The sequence below is a fragment of the Oncorhynchus kisutch genome, linkage group LG23 (assembly GCF_002021735.2).
Source record: "Oncorhynchus kisutch isolate 150728-3 linkage group LG23, Okis_V2, whole genome shotgun sequence".
In the NCBI taxonomy this organism is placed as follows: Eukaryota; Metazoa; Chordata; class Actinopteri; order Salmoniformes; family Salmonidae; genus Oncorhynchus; species Oncorhynchus kisutch.
The window spans coordinates 23250099-23267674 of record NC_034196.2 but is presented as its reverse complement, the minus strand read 5'-3'; the positions used below and the strand labels follow the sequence as shown (position 1 = coordinate 23267674).

The 17576-nt window shown below is 42.8% G+C and overlaps 1 protein-coding gene across 1 annotated transcript in view; it reads right to left on the bottom strand.

Annotated features, from left to right (window-relative positions):
- The window catches only part of LOC109868558 (matrix metalloproteinase-17-like), a 103659-nt gene extending 95582 nt beyond the window's left edge, over positions 1-8077 (bottom strand). The window contains exon 1 of the mRNA XM_020458196.2: positions 7281-8077. Within this exon, the coding sequence (XP_020313785.1) occupies positions 7281-7517 (237 nt within the window). The 5' untranslated portion in view covers positions 7518-8077. The remainder of the gene's footprint in view (positions 1-7280) is intronic.
- Between the last annotated feature and the right edge of the window lie 9499 nt (positions 8078-17576).

The following is a 17576-nucleotide window of genomic DNA, read 5'->3' as shown; positions in this document are numbered from 1 at the left end:
ATTTGGGAATGCTATACCTTCCATGTTTGACGGATGCATAAAAATATGCCCCACCTCAGATAAACTGATGATGCTTTTCAATCTGTTAGCACATCTTCTACAGATGCCATCAAGGCAAAATTGGAGGACGAACTAGGGACTGACATCTTGGTGGCAGACTGGGAAGAGAGCTTGGAGTATATCCACACATGCTCCATTAATTCCAGACATCGTCTCATACAATTCAAGGTATTACACAGATTACACTATTCCAAAACTAAACTGCATAGGATATTTCCTGATACATCCCCTACATGTGATAAATGTCAGGCTGCGCAGGGTACACTACTCCACTGCTTTGCCCTATGCTCTAGCTTGCATGGCTATTGGTGTGGAATTTTTGGGATCCTCTCTGAAGTTTTGGAGACTTCAATAGATCCAGACCCGCTTCTGATAATCCTGGGAGTATCTGAGTCCCTAAACGGATTAACCAACCCCCAAAAACAACTAATCTCGTACGGTCTCATTTCGGCAAAAAAAACTATCTTGTTGTTTTGGAAAAGGAGGGAAGCGCCCTCTACCAAATTATGGCTCAGGGAATTGGCAAACACTGTACACTTAGAAAGAATTAGATATATTCTGAACAATAAATTATCAACATTTGATCAAATCTGGCAGCCTTTCCTCTCCTACTTGGACGAGTCGGCGCTGTGAATTTGTACTTATTAACGCACTATCAATTGTAATATTTTAATCTACCTTTGGGCAGCATGTGCTGGCCCTGCCACCCGAGCAGTTGGGGGGTGGGGGGGGGGGTGACATCTTCCCTCTTTCTTTCTACGTGTCCTTGTTTTGTATGTCGTGTTTTGTATTATTTGTTTTGCACCCAGAACTCTGGGTCTTGTTGTTCCTGAATGCTCTTTTATGTTTAGATAAGAATTGTATACCTGTCTTGTATACCTATACACCATTCTTGTGTGTGTTTAATAAAAAATATTTGAAACAGGTTATTCAAGCCTGTCTCAAAATACAACACTGCCCATTTAAGATGAAAAAAAGCTCTTTACCCGACTCACTTTTCAAAGATGTCTACAAAGGTACATGTTTGTGCTCTTGTAGGAAGCAATCACTCCCCCATTGCTGACTACAAATTATTTATAACTGGTCTAATAACTCACTAACTAGTAAAGGATATGAATAAAATGTGCACAGTTCTTGCTTTTATCTCAAAACAAGTGCATCTACTCATGAACTCTCTTGCCCAGATGGCACTGTGAATGGCACAGATGTATATATGACAATGGCAGTGGTGTAAAGTACTTAAGTAAAAATACTTTAAAGTACTACTTAAGTATTTTTTGGGGGTGTCTGTACTTTACTTTACTATTTATATATTTTTTTTAACTTTAACTTTTACTTCACTACATTCCTAATGAAAATAATGTTTACTCCATACATTTTCCCTGACCAAAGTGTCATCCCCACTGCCCCTGATCTGGCAGACTCACTAAACACAAATGCTTTGTTTGAAAATGATGTCTGATTGTTGGAGTGTGCCCCTGGCTATCCGTAATTAAAAAAATTGTGCCATCTGGTTTTCTTAATATAAGGAATTTTTTATTATTCAAACTTTTACTTTTGATACTTTCACTTTTGCTTGAGTCATTTTCTATTAAGGTATCTTTACTTTTACTCAAGTTTGACAATTGGGTTATTTTCCCACCACTGGGCAATGGTCTATTTCCAAATACTGTAGGCCTACTGCAGCTCTGATTGGTTATGCCGCACTGGTCTGTAGAGTATGGGCTGAACGCATCGGAGTAGTATTCTATTGCATTGACACGGACGACAGAATCCTACTCTGATGCGTTCTGCATACAACAAAATCTCTCGCGTTGTTTGTTTTGTTTCGGTATGTTGCATTAAAAGTGGCTAATTTTGCGTTGATTCGATCACAATTCCCACAGTAAAGGGAAACGTTAATAGTGTTAATGTCACGACTTCTGCCGAAGTTGTTCCCTCTCCTTGTTCGGGCGGTGTTCGATGTCACCGACCTTCTAGCCATCGCTGATCCATTTTTCATTTTCCATTGGTTTTGTCTCGTCTTCCATCACACCTGGTTCCAATCCCATCAATTACATGTTGTGTATACAGTCGGAGAACTGGTAGTGTAGTGCCAGGACAACAACCTCTCCCTCAATGTGAGCAAGACAAAGGTGCTGTACGTGGACTACAGGAAAAGTTGGGCCAAACATGCCCCCATTAACATCAATGGGGATGTAGCAGAGTGGGTTGAGAGTTTCAAGTTCCTTGGTGTCCACATCACCAACGAACTATCATGGTCCAAACATACCAAGACAGTCGTGAAGAGGGCACGACAAAAACGTTTCCCCCTCAGGAGCCTGAAAAGATTTGGCATGGGCACCCAGATCCTCAAAAGGTTCTACAGCTGCACCATCGAGAGCATCCTGACCGGTTGCATCACCACCTGGTATGACAACTGCTTGGCATCTGACCGCAAAGCGCTACAGAGGGTAGTGCGAACGGCCCAGTACATCACTGGGGCCAAGCTTCCTGCCATCCAGGACCTATATAATAGGCGGTGGCAGAGGAAAGCCCATAAAATTGTCAGAGACTCCAGTCACCCAAGTTAATTAATGACTTTTTTCTCTGATACAGCACGGCAAGCGGTACTGGAGAATCAAGTCTAAGACCAAAAGGCTCCTCAACAGCTTCTACCCTCAAGCCATTAGACAGCTGAACAATTCATAAAAATCGCCTCTGGACAATTTACATCAACACCCCCCCCCCCTTGTACACTGCTGCTACTCGCTGTTTGTTTGTTACCTATGCATAGTCACTTGGCCCCCACCTACATGTACAGATTACATCAACTAGCCTGTACCCCTGCACACTGACTTGGTACCGGTAGCCCCTGTATATAGCCTCGTTATTGTTATTTTGTTTCTTTTTATTATTACTTTTTTATTTTAGTCTACTTGGTAAATACTTTCTTCTCCTTGAACTGCACTGTTGGTTAAGGGCTTGTAAGTAAGCATTTCACGGTAAAGTTGACACTTGTTGTAATCGGCGCTTGTGGCAAATAAAGTTTGATTTGATTTGATGTTGGTCACGACTACAGCTGACGAGGACAATTAAATAAAAACTTCTCTCTCCTCTCCACAGGTGCAAATCTCTCCCCAAAGCATTAGTCCAGAGAGACAGTTCCTTCCCAGATGCAGAGACAATTTTGATTTCATGTGGGCCCCTTGTCTAAGTGGTGAGACAGCTTTTTTTGTTTGGTGTGCACTTTGTTGTGCCTCTGTTTGATTGCTCCTTTCAGAGCCACACTAACTCCTACCCATTTTCCTTTACCCGTCAATCAATCCCTATTTTTCATCCCTCTCTTGACGACGCATCTCTGGGTAATTGGAACAGCCAGGTGTTGGTGAAGGAATGCATCCTATCTATAGAGTTCCAGAGGAGAAGCACTATAGGTGGGACAGAGTGAGCTGAGAGAAAGTGACACGGCTGGACTGTGTGGTGCTCAAGGGGGGAGTGTTCTCATGAGGGTGGCTGTGCTGGTGTGCCTGGCGGGGCTGTGTGAGATATTTCTGGGAGTGGTATCCTCCTATCCTCTCCACTCCATTGAAGATGGGACCAGATGGTGCTGTCATAGTAAAGAAATTTCAGCAAAATTAGATTTTCCACTTTAGGACAGAGACAGGCTGGCGAGGTATGGTCGTTACCATCCTGCCTATCTCCAAACAGGATGAAAGAGTCAAACAGTATCACTTCATATCTTCACACATTTCACTCATTTCAGCCAGAACCATTTCACACTGTTTCTCATAAGAGCTGTGACTAAATTTAGGGTGTGATAACAACTCCAGTTTTGCAAAAGAGGTTGTTTTCTCTCTACTGCAATTCATTGTGAATACATGTCCTATACAATAGTGATTTGCTGGCTGATTAGAAATTCAGTGCTTCCTCAACTGGCCTATATGACATCTAAAGAGAAGTCTGAGAGCTGTGAGAGTTGTCCCCTGGGGAGCTAGGGCTCTCAGTACCAGCAGACTGAAAACCACATTGGAAAAATGATATGATGGGCAGAAAGCATATATTAGATTAGACCTTTTATGTGTCCATTTGACGTATGTTGTGAAATTGCATATTGGACTGTGCATGTGACGTACAATTACAATAATCCCGACATTGAGACAGTGTCTGGTGTGTCTCTGGTGGGCTGTCTGAAGGGGGGCTCACCCCAAGCCCTGGTGCATTGTAGTCTCAGACATGGTTCTGCTGAGCAGGGGAAATGGCCTCTCAGTGAGCAACACACCCACCTGCCCCATGCAAACCTTACTTTAAACCCAGCCGGCCGCAGAAGGAGGCGAGATGGGGTGGCAATCCAGGGGACAGAAGTCTTTCAAACTGTCTGTCAGGGTATTGACCAACATCCTCCTGTAGTGGGAACTTCTACTTATTGTACGTTAAATCGTCTGTGTAATCACATGATCACATCTCTGCTGTAAAGCATGTGTTGTGGATGGACTGGTTGTGCAGATTGATCCCCTCGCTAAGCCCTCTGCTTCCTTGCTGTGCCACACTGATAAGGTTCAGTCATTTGCCAACCTATTACCCGCTGAGCTGGTCAACTTCTGCACTGACACATCCCAGCAATGGTGCCAGCAGGCCCTGGTCCACACAGTAACACCTGAGCAATTAGAGTTTCCACTGTGTTTAATGTGTCAGCTACACAGAGACATGGAGCAGCTTTGCTAAATGTGCGATCTTACAGCACCTACACTGCTCACTGGGCTCCAAGAGGGTCATGTGGAAGTCAGCACAAGAAAAAAACCTTTGTGTGACCCTTGTTTATGGGCTATCACTGAGAAAATATCATATTCTGCCCCTACAGTCTCCATATTAGAGAATGAACTTTGAAAACTAGGGAGGAACAGCTACATATAGTGTGTTGTGAGTTTACATGAGGTAGAGAGAGTGAGAGAGAGAGAAAGAGATTACTTTTCGTTTTTATTGTTTATTTCACTTTTGTCTATTATCTATTTCACTTGCTTTGGCAATGTTAACACGTTTCCCATGCCAATAAAGCCCTTGAATTGAATTGAGAGAGAGAGAGAGAGAGGTGTTTTGGGTGGGGTGGGTAGGGTAGGGTAGGGTAGGAGCAGGACAGATTACTGTAATGCTGTACAAAAGTAATTTGAGGATGATAATAATCCTCTCAATAGAATGGGCAATCATTATAAAGCTTGGATAGTGCTTATTGAATACAAGCCTGAATGAGAAAATATATATTTTACTCTGATAATACAGTCTAAATCAAATAGCTTTGGGCAACTTCTTTAATGGGTAAATGAGGGCCATTTAGAGAATTTCTCAACTCTCAACTAATTCAATGCTTTGATTATTAGTGTAAATGACCTATAAATGGATTATTTTAGTGGTGATTTTTTGTCAACTACCTGAGAGGCATGAGCATCCTCGCCATCGTTTCACCATCACCCGTGGCTCCTCTGGCGAGCAGAAATATTGAACCACTCAGTAAAATGCAATTTCACACAGTAAGACATGTCTTCAGGGGTCACTTCTCCATGAGCCCCAAAAGCCTATGGTTCCATGATTACACACTTGGGCGATACTGTGTTTGAAATCTGCTAACATTTTGGTAGCAAATTCTTCTCTCACCTCTCCACCCTAAGGCGATTTGACAGTCATGATTCTGATTTGTGTCTTTAAATCTTCAAAGCATTCATAAAAGGTAAGGGCATGTGCATAAATGTGGCCACACAGCAGGGTCTCATAGACTAGACGTAACATATAAAACTACATCCGGGACACTCAAATTAGTATGATATGCTACGCTTGGTATAGTTACATAAGACAGATGTGTGGGCGTAGAATGCGAACATCTAGCAACCCAAAGGTTGCATGTTTGAATATCATCAAGGACAACTTTAGCATTTTAGCAACTTTTCAACAACTTACTACTTTCTAGCGACTTTGCAACTACTTAGCATTTTAGCTAACGCTTCCCCTAACCCAGGGTTTCCCAAACTCGGTGCACGATTTGGTTTTTGCCCTAGCACTATACAGCTCATTAAAATAATCAACTAATCATCAAGCTTTGATAATTTGAATCAGCTGTGTAGCGTTAGGGCAAAAACCAAAACATGTACCCCTTGGGGTCCCAAGGAACAAGTTTGGGAAAACCTTAACCCTTTTAGCTAACCCTTCCCCTTTATCCTAATGCCCAACCTTAACCCTAACCTAGCTAACTTTAGCCAGCTAGCTAACGTTAGCCACAACAAATGGGAATTCGTAACATATCATATGTTTTGCAAATAGGAACATATTGTATGTTTTGCAAATTCGTACCATATCATAGGAATTGTTATTCTTCACATATGATACGAAATGGATGATGGACATACACAAATGAATAAACCCCATACAAAGGTACATATCATACTCGAAATTACATACAGAATGAAACAAAATGCTCTGAGACCAGGTTACATATAATTATGATACAGGAATTGTAGGATACATCACATTGTGCAAGTGGACACGGATAAATACAGGGATGGATTTATATGTCATTCCTGTATTTATCCTTACTTTAAGATTTATTACAAGGTGTACAGTGCTATAGAGAACCATGCAGAGCTATTTTCTCTCAAACGAGCTTGGCATCTAGCCTATACATTGACCACTGACAGACATTAAGGGAGAAATCGCTCACATAGAATAGCCCATGAAGTATGCCCAAATAATTATCATAAGCCTACCATTAAAATATTTACGCAAAGTGAGACTGGTTTCATAGAACATTTATTTTGTATATATTAGGCAAACGCTCCGGAGAAACTACAGGACGCACGATAGTCTACTCACTCCCAATTATGTATTATCTGCCCTACTTCTGTTTCTAAATGATTGAAGCCAATAACTAGGTTACAACTAAATGTGACGTTTCCCCATCACTGCCATGCCATGGACTATAAAGCAACCTATTTGATTTCTCAATATTCACTGAATGCGCAGGAGTTAGCTTACAATTACACACCAGAGATGGCATCATGTTGATATGCTGATGATCAACTATGAGGTAGTTTATTTCAACAGCCCTACATGTAGGCCTATGTGGATAAAAGTTCAGCTATATTATTCCAGAAACTGCGTAGGCTACGTATTTAACCCATAAAGATGTGTGTCCACTGCAGTAGCCTAGGTTCAAAGATTCATTGTAAAAGTGTCGAAAGACTATAGGCTCTTACCACCCCCATGTCCATCTGCTCAGCCGTCAGAGAGGGTGCCGCTCGAGCCTGAGATAAAAACCAAAACATAGGCAGCAGGAGCATCTCTGGAGAAATAATCCAAACGCGCCGCACGGACTTCCACTTACGAAAAAATTGACACATCATGCCCTGCCACTCGCTGCTCATGCAGCGCTCAGACACGGGTCCCTGCCCCCGCACCACCAAATAAATCACCCAGGTCCGGATCCCTCGCATCCGTTTCCAAAACGGAATGGAAGAGAAGTCTACCTCACTGTTGCGCGTAAACACATGAAACACATATCACACAGAGCCGAAGATGCCAATAAAAACATTGAGGAATTTTGCAGTTAGTTTCCACCAAGATCCGCGTCCTGAAAAAACATTTCAGTCATAGGCTATTGCTGTTCCTCAGTGGACCACATTACGCCGACAATTATTTACAAATACATATAACTTATATTTCCCGGCATAGGATACGTAGGCTATTTATCTCAGAATGTGCAAGATACCCACGGGGCAAAGAAAATGAATCCGTTCAATTAATATTCCCTCTGCAACACTGCAATACCGGCAAACGGAGGTAGGCTTGCGCTCCCTGCGCGGAGCATTGGAAACTGAGACTGACGCACGGTGAGAGAGTGGAGAGGAATTTAGCCAGGGAAGGGAGGAGAGAATAAAGGCGCCTAATTCAGTCCACATAGAATGGGCATAAATGGGCATAGTATTGAATCTATGACGTCCTTTTAATTTTGTGACCTCGGTTTCAGAGTTACAGGTGCAACAGTGTGCATCAGACAGAGATGCACAGTTTGGAGATGTCTGGCATCTCTGAATAGATTTGTTCGAATGAAAACAATGTTAGTCCACAGGTTAAAATGTAGGCCTATATCATTAGCGAAAATACAATTATAGAGGTGAAACCCATAGTTAAACGGCCATGCCTAACACAGAGATTTTATATAGGCATACCCATAGGCTATAGTAGCTGGTGATGTTGCAAAGTTACCTAGGCCTATGCGTAGACTACATGAAGCAAGCCTACAGTAGCTGATGTGGAAACAACGATGTGTAGAGGGTTAGGTAGGCTTTAAGCTTAGCATGGGCGAGGTGCTAGGTTAAGTGTATGGGGAGAACGTTCTCTGGGGGACTGTTGTCTAGTTCCCTGTAAGTTACCAGGATGTCAGTCGCTGAGCACCATGTTAGGACCTTTTTAGGACGTTCTCAGGACTTTCATTTTACTACTCTTCAGGACATGGTTTGATGGTCCTTGAGAAACGTTCTTTGGGGGACCTTTGCCTAGTTCCCTGTAAGTTACCAGGATATCACTGAGGACCATGTCAATAGCTTTTTTGAAAATCTTTACATGTTCTCAGGACTTTCATTTTACTAGTCTTCAGGACATCACGTGATGGTCCCAAGGGAACGTTCTCTGTTGGACCTTTGTCTAGTTCCCTGCAAGTTAAAAGGACATAATTGAGGACCATGTTAGGACGTTTGTAAGATGTTCTCCAGACATTTGTTTTCAGGGTGAAATTATTGACAAATGGGGCCTTGCAGTATCTAGAAAATTATGATACGCAATAAGGGCCCACCAGCCTGCAATTATTTCTAGAGCCAAATAACTGATGTAATTTACTATTTTTGTCTGGCAAGCACGCACGCACGCACACGCACACACACACACACACACACACACACACACACACACACACACACACACACACACACACACACACACACACACACACACACACACACACACACACACACACACACACACCAGAAGTTTTCCTTCTATTTGAATACTACATATACTTTCCTCTAAAGCAGATTTCTGCCTCACTAATGATCCCCATTTATCCATCAATCTCTGCCCCACCTGACCTGACTGTAGGCTATAGGAATCCATAGGCTGAATCTATGATGACGTTTAAAGAATAGTTAAGTATCCATTCCTCCTGAACCTATGGATCTGCATTTCAAACACGGTTCCTGTATTAAACCATAAATAGATATATCATAATTTGTTAACTAGTTGGGGTGTTTAGCAAACCAGGAATACATGTTACGGCTTTGTGTAGTTGTTAGAGACCAGGAGCCCCCAGAATGTACAAGTGAGTGTTCAGGGAGCCAACTGACACCCAATTAAATATACATATATCGCCAGCAGCAAACTCCTTGGACTGAAAATAATGCGTATGCCTCTGAAATACAGAAGCGGTTATATTTTCTCCCCCTCATTACTCTGGCATTTCAAAAGACATCATAGAAAACCACAAACCAATTTGGAAAAAAGTAGAGATCATCACAATTACACAAAAACAGAGGGGTTCACAATTGAAAACAGACAATCACATCATCCATATTCTTCTTTAGCAGATGAGTTACACTTAGTTGTTGTGGATATACATTATTTAATCTTTGTGTTGTGGCGTTCACAGTCACAAGTAAGGAGAGAGACTGTAACAAGTTGAATTAATATCCAGTGATAGCCCTATGATACAAGGCATTGTATGTAAATGGGTGTCTGTATCCTCAAAAAGTTATACAGCTGCGCTGAGTATCTTGACTGGCTGCATCACCACTTGGTATGGCAACTGCTTGGCATCCAACCGCAAGGCACTACAGAGAGTAATGTGGACAGCCCAGTATATCACTGGGGCCGAGCTTCCTGCCATCCAGGACCTCTATACCAGGCGGTGTCACAGGAAGGCCCTAAAGATTATCGAAGACTCCAGCCACAGACTGTTCTCTCTTTTGACTCATCACATACACTGCTGCTACTGTTTATTATCGATCCTGTTGCCTAGTCACTTTACCCCTACCTATATGTACATATCTACCTCAATTATCTTGTATCCCTGAACATCGACTCAGTACTGGTACCCTGTGTATACACAATGAGTAACAATAACTTGTCTATACAGCGCATTCGGAAAGTGTTCATTCAGACCCCTTGACGTTTTCCACATTTGATTAATTTTAGAATATGGCTTAGAGATCCTTTTATTATATACCAACTTTAAACATCTGCTATCTGAGCAGCTAACCGATCGCTGCAGCTGTACATAGTCTATCGGTAAATAGCCCACCCAATTAAACTACCTCATCCCCATACTGTTTTTATTTATTTGCTTTTTTGCTCTTTTGCACACCAGTATCTCTACCTGCACATGTTCATCTGATCATTTATCACTCCAGTGTTAATCTGCTGAATTGTAATTATTCACTCCTACGGCCTATTTGTTGCCAACCTCCTCATGCCTTTTGCACACAATGTATATAGATTATTTTTTTCTACTGTTATTGACTTGTTTATTGTTTACTCCATGTGTAACTCTGTGTTGTTGTCTGTTCACATTGCTATGCTTTATCTTGGCCAGGTCGCAGTTGTAAATGAGAACTTGTTCTCAACTAGCCTACCTGGTTAAATAAAGGTGAAATAAAAATAAACAATAAAAACAGGGTGGGGGGGGGGTTGTTTATTTGAGAGCCGGTTTCTGTCTGCCTGTAATTGTGTTTATCACACTGTGTATCTCAACCTGGTGCATTCTGCATCTCCACTGCCAGCACTGCCTAATGGGCATTCCCATTGGACAGGTTAAGACTACAGTCTTTAAACACTCACAAACAAACAGACAGAAATGTCAACTGGGCATTAATTAATCTCTTTGCTTTTGTACTCTCTGGACTCTTGTGTGTATAGGTACTGAAGTGTAACCAAAAGAGCTCAAGGACAATAGCGTACTGTAGAACATGAAAAATAGATCTATACACACACAACAAGTAGAGCTTTCACTGTTAATGAGGAATATTCACATCACATCTGATTCCTGTGTTGTCTTCTCTTTTGCAGAAGGCTATAATGTTATTCATAAACAGATTTGACCAAGACCCCAGACCTATCTGTGAGAAAATAAGAAGGCCATCTGGCAATGTTAAGAGGCACATACAGATGATGCTAAGCCATATCTATTCTGTTTTCTTTCTTTGTATCCCCCTGAGAACGTACCTCTGTGTCTTCTTTTTTCATTCCGATCATGCCTTCTCCTTCCATTCACATTCAGTCCAGTGCAGCTGTAAAAAAAACAGAAAGATACCTTATCTGAGAGAGAGTTTGGCTTTGGTATTTTCAATGCAGTTTTTTCTTTCTCCTCTATGGAAGCACCAGACTTTAAAAGAAAGTAAGTGCTGTTATCAACCTGTCGAGTGTCCTTTTGTTACACACACCCACATCCTCTGTCCCTGTGACCGTTCCTGAATGTGTGTGTATGTGACAAAATCCACAGAGGTTCTACTGTACATGGATTACCCATATCATGAGATAATGGCCCAGGGCCTTGCTAACACTATTCTTTTAGAGACATTTGGTCAACATACACACATCTTCATTGAATTATCGTGGGAAAAGTGATTGATGAATATGATCAATAGAGTCAGTATTCCATAGGGATATGGTGGGCAACAGGAAAAACATGTCAAAGAACTATTGGTCCAGGCCACTGATGGCTGTTACATGTTTCACTGATGAGATGTTGTAGATCCTTGGAGACTGTCAGTCATTCAAGACCTATAAAATCACTGTTTTCCTTTTTGTTTGAGCATGCAGTATGTGTGATGAACATATATGAAAGAAACCCACAATAAATTATTGCTGGCATGTAGAGAAAGGCTGAGAGACAAAAGAAAACCACCACATCAATATTTGCCCAACCTTGTGAGTACAGTGCTCCTTACCTTAATTGTCTTAATTTAAAACCCTTCAGAGCTGCTTTCCCCACAGATGTGTGTTTCAATCAAAGAGAGGAAATCAAACAGGTTATACGTGTCAGCGTGTCCCAGACTGGTGGGTGAATGGGGCTGGTGGTGGGGTGCATGGTCTCAACAGGGGCTCCTGTGGCTGCCTGCCCAGACAGGATCTGATTTATGTGCCGCAGTGTCCAACCCTCCCCGTCTCCTCAATGTCACCCTTCAGCTCGTCTCCGTCCGATAGCCGCCACAGCGAATGTACATGAGGCCTACCATGTGAGACATGGGATGGGGAGAGGAGGTGTGGGAGGCGGAGGAGGAGGGAGAAGAGGTGGTGGAGGAGCAGGAGGAGGAGGAGGAGAAGTTCCAGGTTGAGATTCCCAGGTGAATACACCCTTGGAGAAATCAGGCAGCACCTTAGCCGCATCCACATTGAACATCAATAAGAGACCTATTGCCATACCGACATGCAGTGATTGTAACCCATCTCAGATGTTTGTCATCTGTAATCCCAGGAGGAAATGTCTCTGTCATGTTTCTTGTGATCCATGAAGTATCCTCTCAAACTGATTCCCATAAAAAACCTTAGAGACTTAATACCCATTCCTGTTCTTAGTCTCTGAATTTCAACTACCCTCGTCACTCTCTCTGCAGTCTCCTTTTTAGATATAGCCATTGAGCCTAGTAGCCCTTCTCGCCTTGGCCTCTCACATCCATTGGTGTCAGTTAATATAGTGTTTAGCAGCAGCAGCAGTAGTTCAGCGAGCCCTACACCTGTGCTGCCCTCGTTACGGCGACTCCTTTAATGTGAAACAGCGCTCTATGTTAGGAGCTTGTTCCTCTGATCTGCAGGTCCTCAGCGTGAGACATCAATGATTTAGATCAACCCCAGAAGCCCACTATTCTCTTCTCCTCCTGCCTCTACAGGAGCCATAGGTGGGTTAGCGAGCTAGTGCTCTCACACATCACTGAAAAATGATAAACCCTGCTTTTCCACATTGGCAGTTCAGACGGCCCTCCTCTTCCTTTTCTCCTCCCTTTAATCAGTCACACCTGGTGTCACAATATTCTCAACATGCATTCAATGTAGCTAAATTATTCAGAAAGCCCCCCCCCTGTCAATGTTATCAACGGTACCCTTTAATCACACAGTGGAAACGGACCCCTTTCCTCCTGTCTTATAACGTCACCCCCCTTCCTCCTGTTTTTCTTCCTAACCATTTTCATTAATCACCTGTTCCACCTATATTGCTGTGCCATGCCATGAGCAGTGCCCTGCAACATCTTTATCTTGTATCTAAATATAAATTGCTGAATTTATGGGAGTCTTAAAACCATGTGCTAGCATCCTACGGAACAGACGCTACGCACTGCCCAGGAATTCCCTCAATCATTTTGCCTTTAATTAATTAGTTAATTAATTTAATTAAGCTCCAAAGCTGTTTAAGATATGTTTATGGATTAGGTGTGATGAATAGAAGCAGGGGAGGTGGCAGATTTGACTCTCCTCCTTTGGGAAAGCAGTACCACTCACAAGAGACCATATTTAATCCATGGATATTTAATCCCTATTTGTCTTTTGATTTCATACCAGATACACTACGCTATGCACCAAGTGCTTTGTGTTAGCAGTTTTGCCTTTGTGACATGCAAAACGATCGCCGAACGCTCTGTGACTCCTCATTAGTGGCAAATGGATGATTAGTCAATCGTTCAATTAAAACCCCAGCCTTAACCCAAAGCCGACATCTGACATTCTCATTGAGAGATGGCTTGAGACAGCGGATAACAAACATACATGCTTTAGAGCCAGTGGATATACACAATTCCCCCCTCCTTCAATCTCTCCCCACCACCTTCCTCCCTGATGTCTAATTGAAGAAGAGCATCATTGTGAAATTGAAACCAGACAGGTCAGAGGACGTAGATATGTGGACCATAGATATGCACCTCTCATCTCATCATGTTAATCAGATGTTAATCCCTGGGTTGTATCTCTCTGCGATGTTTTCTAGATTGGACCCGGTGCTCTGCCGCCTGTGACAGAGGATCGTCTGTACTAGCAGAGAGGTAATCTCATTGCTTACCCCACTTGCCATTTGCAGTGGGAGCACAGACACAAAATAAAACAAATAAGAACGTGCACAGCATAGATTGTCGTGTGATTACATTGCGATTGAGGGGAGTGTCTGCGTTTGTGCATGTGTAAGGTGAGTAATGTGTAGGGTGAGCTAGTGAACATTGCCCTAGTTCTCCAGCAGTATCATGGTGCTCTGGCTCTGACAGATGCATCTTGGGAATTGATGCGCCAGTCAATCGTCCACCTTCCCAACCTCCCTTCAATTCCATTCCCAACAATTCCCTGCCATCCCATCGCCAAAGTCCTCATCATTATCAGTATTTATCAATGTAAGCAGCCTTTGAATAAGTCCGGCTGCATTTCACAAAGACAATGAAAAACATCAACAACCAGTGTTTGCTTTGCACACAGAGCAATTCAAAGAGGAGATCAATCTTCCCTCATTCACATGCTCTGTGGGAGCCAGGAGCAGAGCTGTATGGGGAGCTTGGTTCTCCAAGCTATTCCCCTCCAAACAAGATGGGCTCTGAGTACCTGGCCGTTGCAACACAGGACAGCCCAGCTAAGGCAAAAAACACATCTATAGACCCTAGCCCAGCACATTTAGGGTTAAAGAAGAATCCACAGCCTTCTCTCTACACGCAGTGTTTACCAGTAGACCTGCAGAGTTATGTGTGCAGTTTGTTCAGTAGCTCCTACTTATATTTCAGTGAGGTGTTTTTAGGGCATGGTTACACTCCAAAATACTTACTCACATTCCTGGTAACGTTGTGGAATTAGGCCATGGAAAGCACGAAGAGTGCCAATTAGGCAGGCTAATATTAGCCGCTAACAGTGAAAAACAGTGGGGTTAATAGCTTTTAGTTCTCCAACTAATTACCAGCCCACAGCTTCCTCAAAGCCCCACAGAGGATGGTGCGGTGTAAAAAAAAGAACCCTAATTGTGTCAACACTGCAGCTTTGGCACAGACTGGGGACAGGTTTGCCTAAAACCCATGGAATTGTTATTATGATAATTTGTTTTACCTACATCCATTTGCAGTTTTTATACCTAAGCCATCAACTCTTTTTTGGGGGGAAATGCCGGTGCTTAAAAGGGCTCATAAAATGCAGACAGTAGCTCATCAGTTACTTAAAGAAGAGTTTACTCTGCCGGAGGTGTTGAGTTTGACAGCTTTGTTGGCTGCATAAAAGGCCTGGCTTGTATGCTGACCGTTAGCAGAGCTGGCTCTGGCTAGGGCAGAGAGAGAGAAAGCCCTGGTGATTTGCTGACTGTGTGGTGCCGTGCCCATTGTTGCCCTGGCCCTCCCTTGGCACTGCCCTGGTTTGGTTTTCCCTGTAGCTGGTGCTGTCATGGTAATGGAGGTCTGCGTTGGCCTGGGCTGCCTATCAGGGACACAAACACTCCCTGTAATGAACTGGCCATGACTTTTACATCACTGCCTCTCTCTAAAGCCCAGTGTTAATTGGCGCCAGTCGTGTATAGCTATGCCATAACATTATGACGCAATGTGTATAGAAACAGGGGAGAGTGTGCTGTTTCTCTTTTAATTAATGGGTGCAGAATAATCATAGTCAATAGTCTGGAGTGTTATTTTAAAAAAGCAAACAACCAAGCCTGGCTCTGTTGCTGTTTTTTTACACCACACAGAAAAACCTATTTACTTTGACAGGTAACATTGTGAGATACACCTTCCACTCTTCCTGCCAATGGATGTAGCTATTGATCAAGGAAAGTTAGATGAAATCCATGTAATTGATGAATACATGAATCTAACAATTTTAGCTCAGTTCCCAAACTGCATGAAGAAACCGTTTATCTTATTGCTATAATTACAAGGAGAACATTCAGTAACATGAAGTAAATGATATCTGATTATTGATATCTGATTACTAATACTTTGTGTGGTTACCTCTCTCTCTCTCTATGTGAATACTATCGAGCAACTCTATGAATGGTAGTTGGAGGCTCTGACAACGCTGGGCTATACAGGGATAATAAGACAGAGGCTCAGCCCGAAAATAGGACCCTATTCCATATATAATGCACTAGTTTGATGGGCTCTGGTCAGAAGCAGTGCACTTTGTAGGGAACCGGATGCCATTTGGGATGTAGTCAGAGACTTCTTCCAGCAGTGACAGGTTCCGCCAGACAAGAGCTTTGATGGCAAGATACCACAGATGATCAAAGGCACACACACAGGCACAGACACACGCATACACACACACATGAAAACATAAGCACTATACACACAGGTACACATGGATTTTGTGTTGTGGATATGTGGTTGTAGAGTAGTGGCCTGAGGGAACACACTTAATGTGTCGTGAAATCTGTTAAATGTAATGTCATGTTTTTTTATTGTATATAACTGCCTTAATTTTGCTAGACACCAGGAAGAGTAGCTGCTGCCTTGGCTAATTGGGATCCTTAATAATACAAATACAAGGCCCCAGAGAGTGAAATAAACAACAAATTAAGGACATCTCTCTCCATTCACGATGTAACTACAAAATTAGATACAGTATGTTATCCCAGCAGTGCCCTAGTAAGAAACTATATCAAAACATCAGTCAATGCACAAGTCATTAGATAGCATTTAAGATGGTCATAAGAAAGTCTTGTCAATCCAGACTTCAGATACTTGGCATATCCTGTCTTATCATGTGCTGTTTTCACCTTCTTCCTGCTAATTTATACATGAACAAAAAGTTATTGTCCGGTCTGTACCCTAAATATTCCATTATTACCTGCTTAGTCTCCCTTGGATGAAGTGACCTTTATTTCTTTTATTTAACTAGGCAAGTCAGTTAAGAACAAATTCTTATTTACAATGATGGCCTACCTCGGCCAAAGCCAAACGACACTGGGCCAATTGTGCCCCCCCCTATGGGACTCCCAATGATGGACGGCTGTGATACAGCCTGGAATCGAACTAGGGTCTGTAGTGACACCTCTAGCACTGAGATGCAGTGCCTTAGACGGCTGCGCCACTCGGGAGCCCCCTTCATGGAAGGTAATATTTAATAGATGCTTAAGTGTAAGAGTAAACAGCATTTTACTACAGTATTTTAAGTACTGCCCGTTCCTGTGCTGACACATCCCTCATTCAGGGCCTGTCTACCACCTCAGGTCCTTCAGCCCAGAGTCTCCTGCAAGGCTTTAGGTTAGAACCCTACATACCATGGAAGTGTGAGAAGGCCCTAAGTGGCGCCCCATTGGCTGTCTCACAAGCCTAAGATCACCATGCGCAATGCCAAGCGTCAGCTGAAGTGGTGTAACACTGGTGTGAATCACGCTTCACCATCTGACTGTCCGACGGACAAATCTGGGTTTGGCGGATGCCAGGAGAACACTACCTTCCCAAATGCACGGTGCAAACTGTAAAGTTTGGTGGAGAAGGAACGATGGTCTGGGGCTGTTTTTCATGGTTCGGACTAGGCCCCTTAGTTCCAGTTCTAGA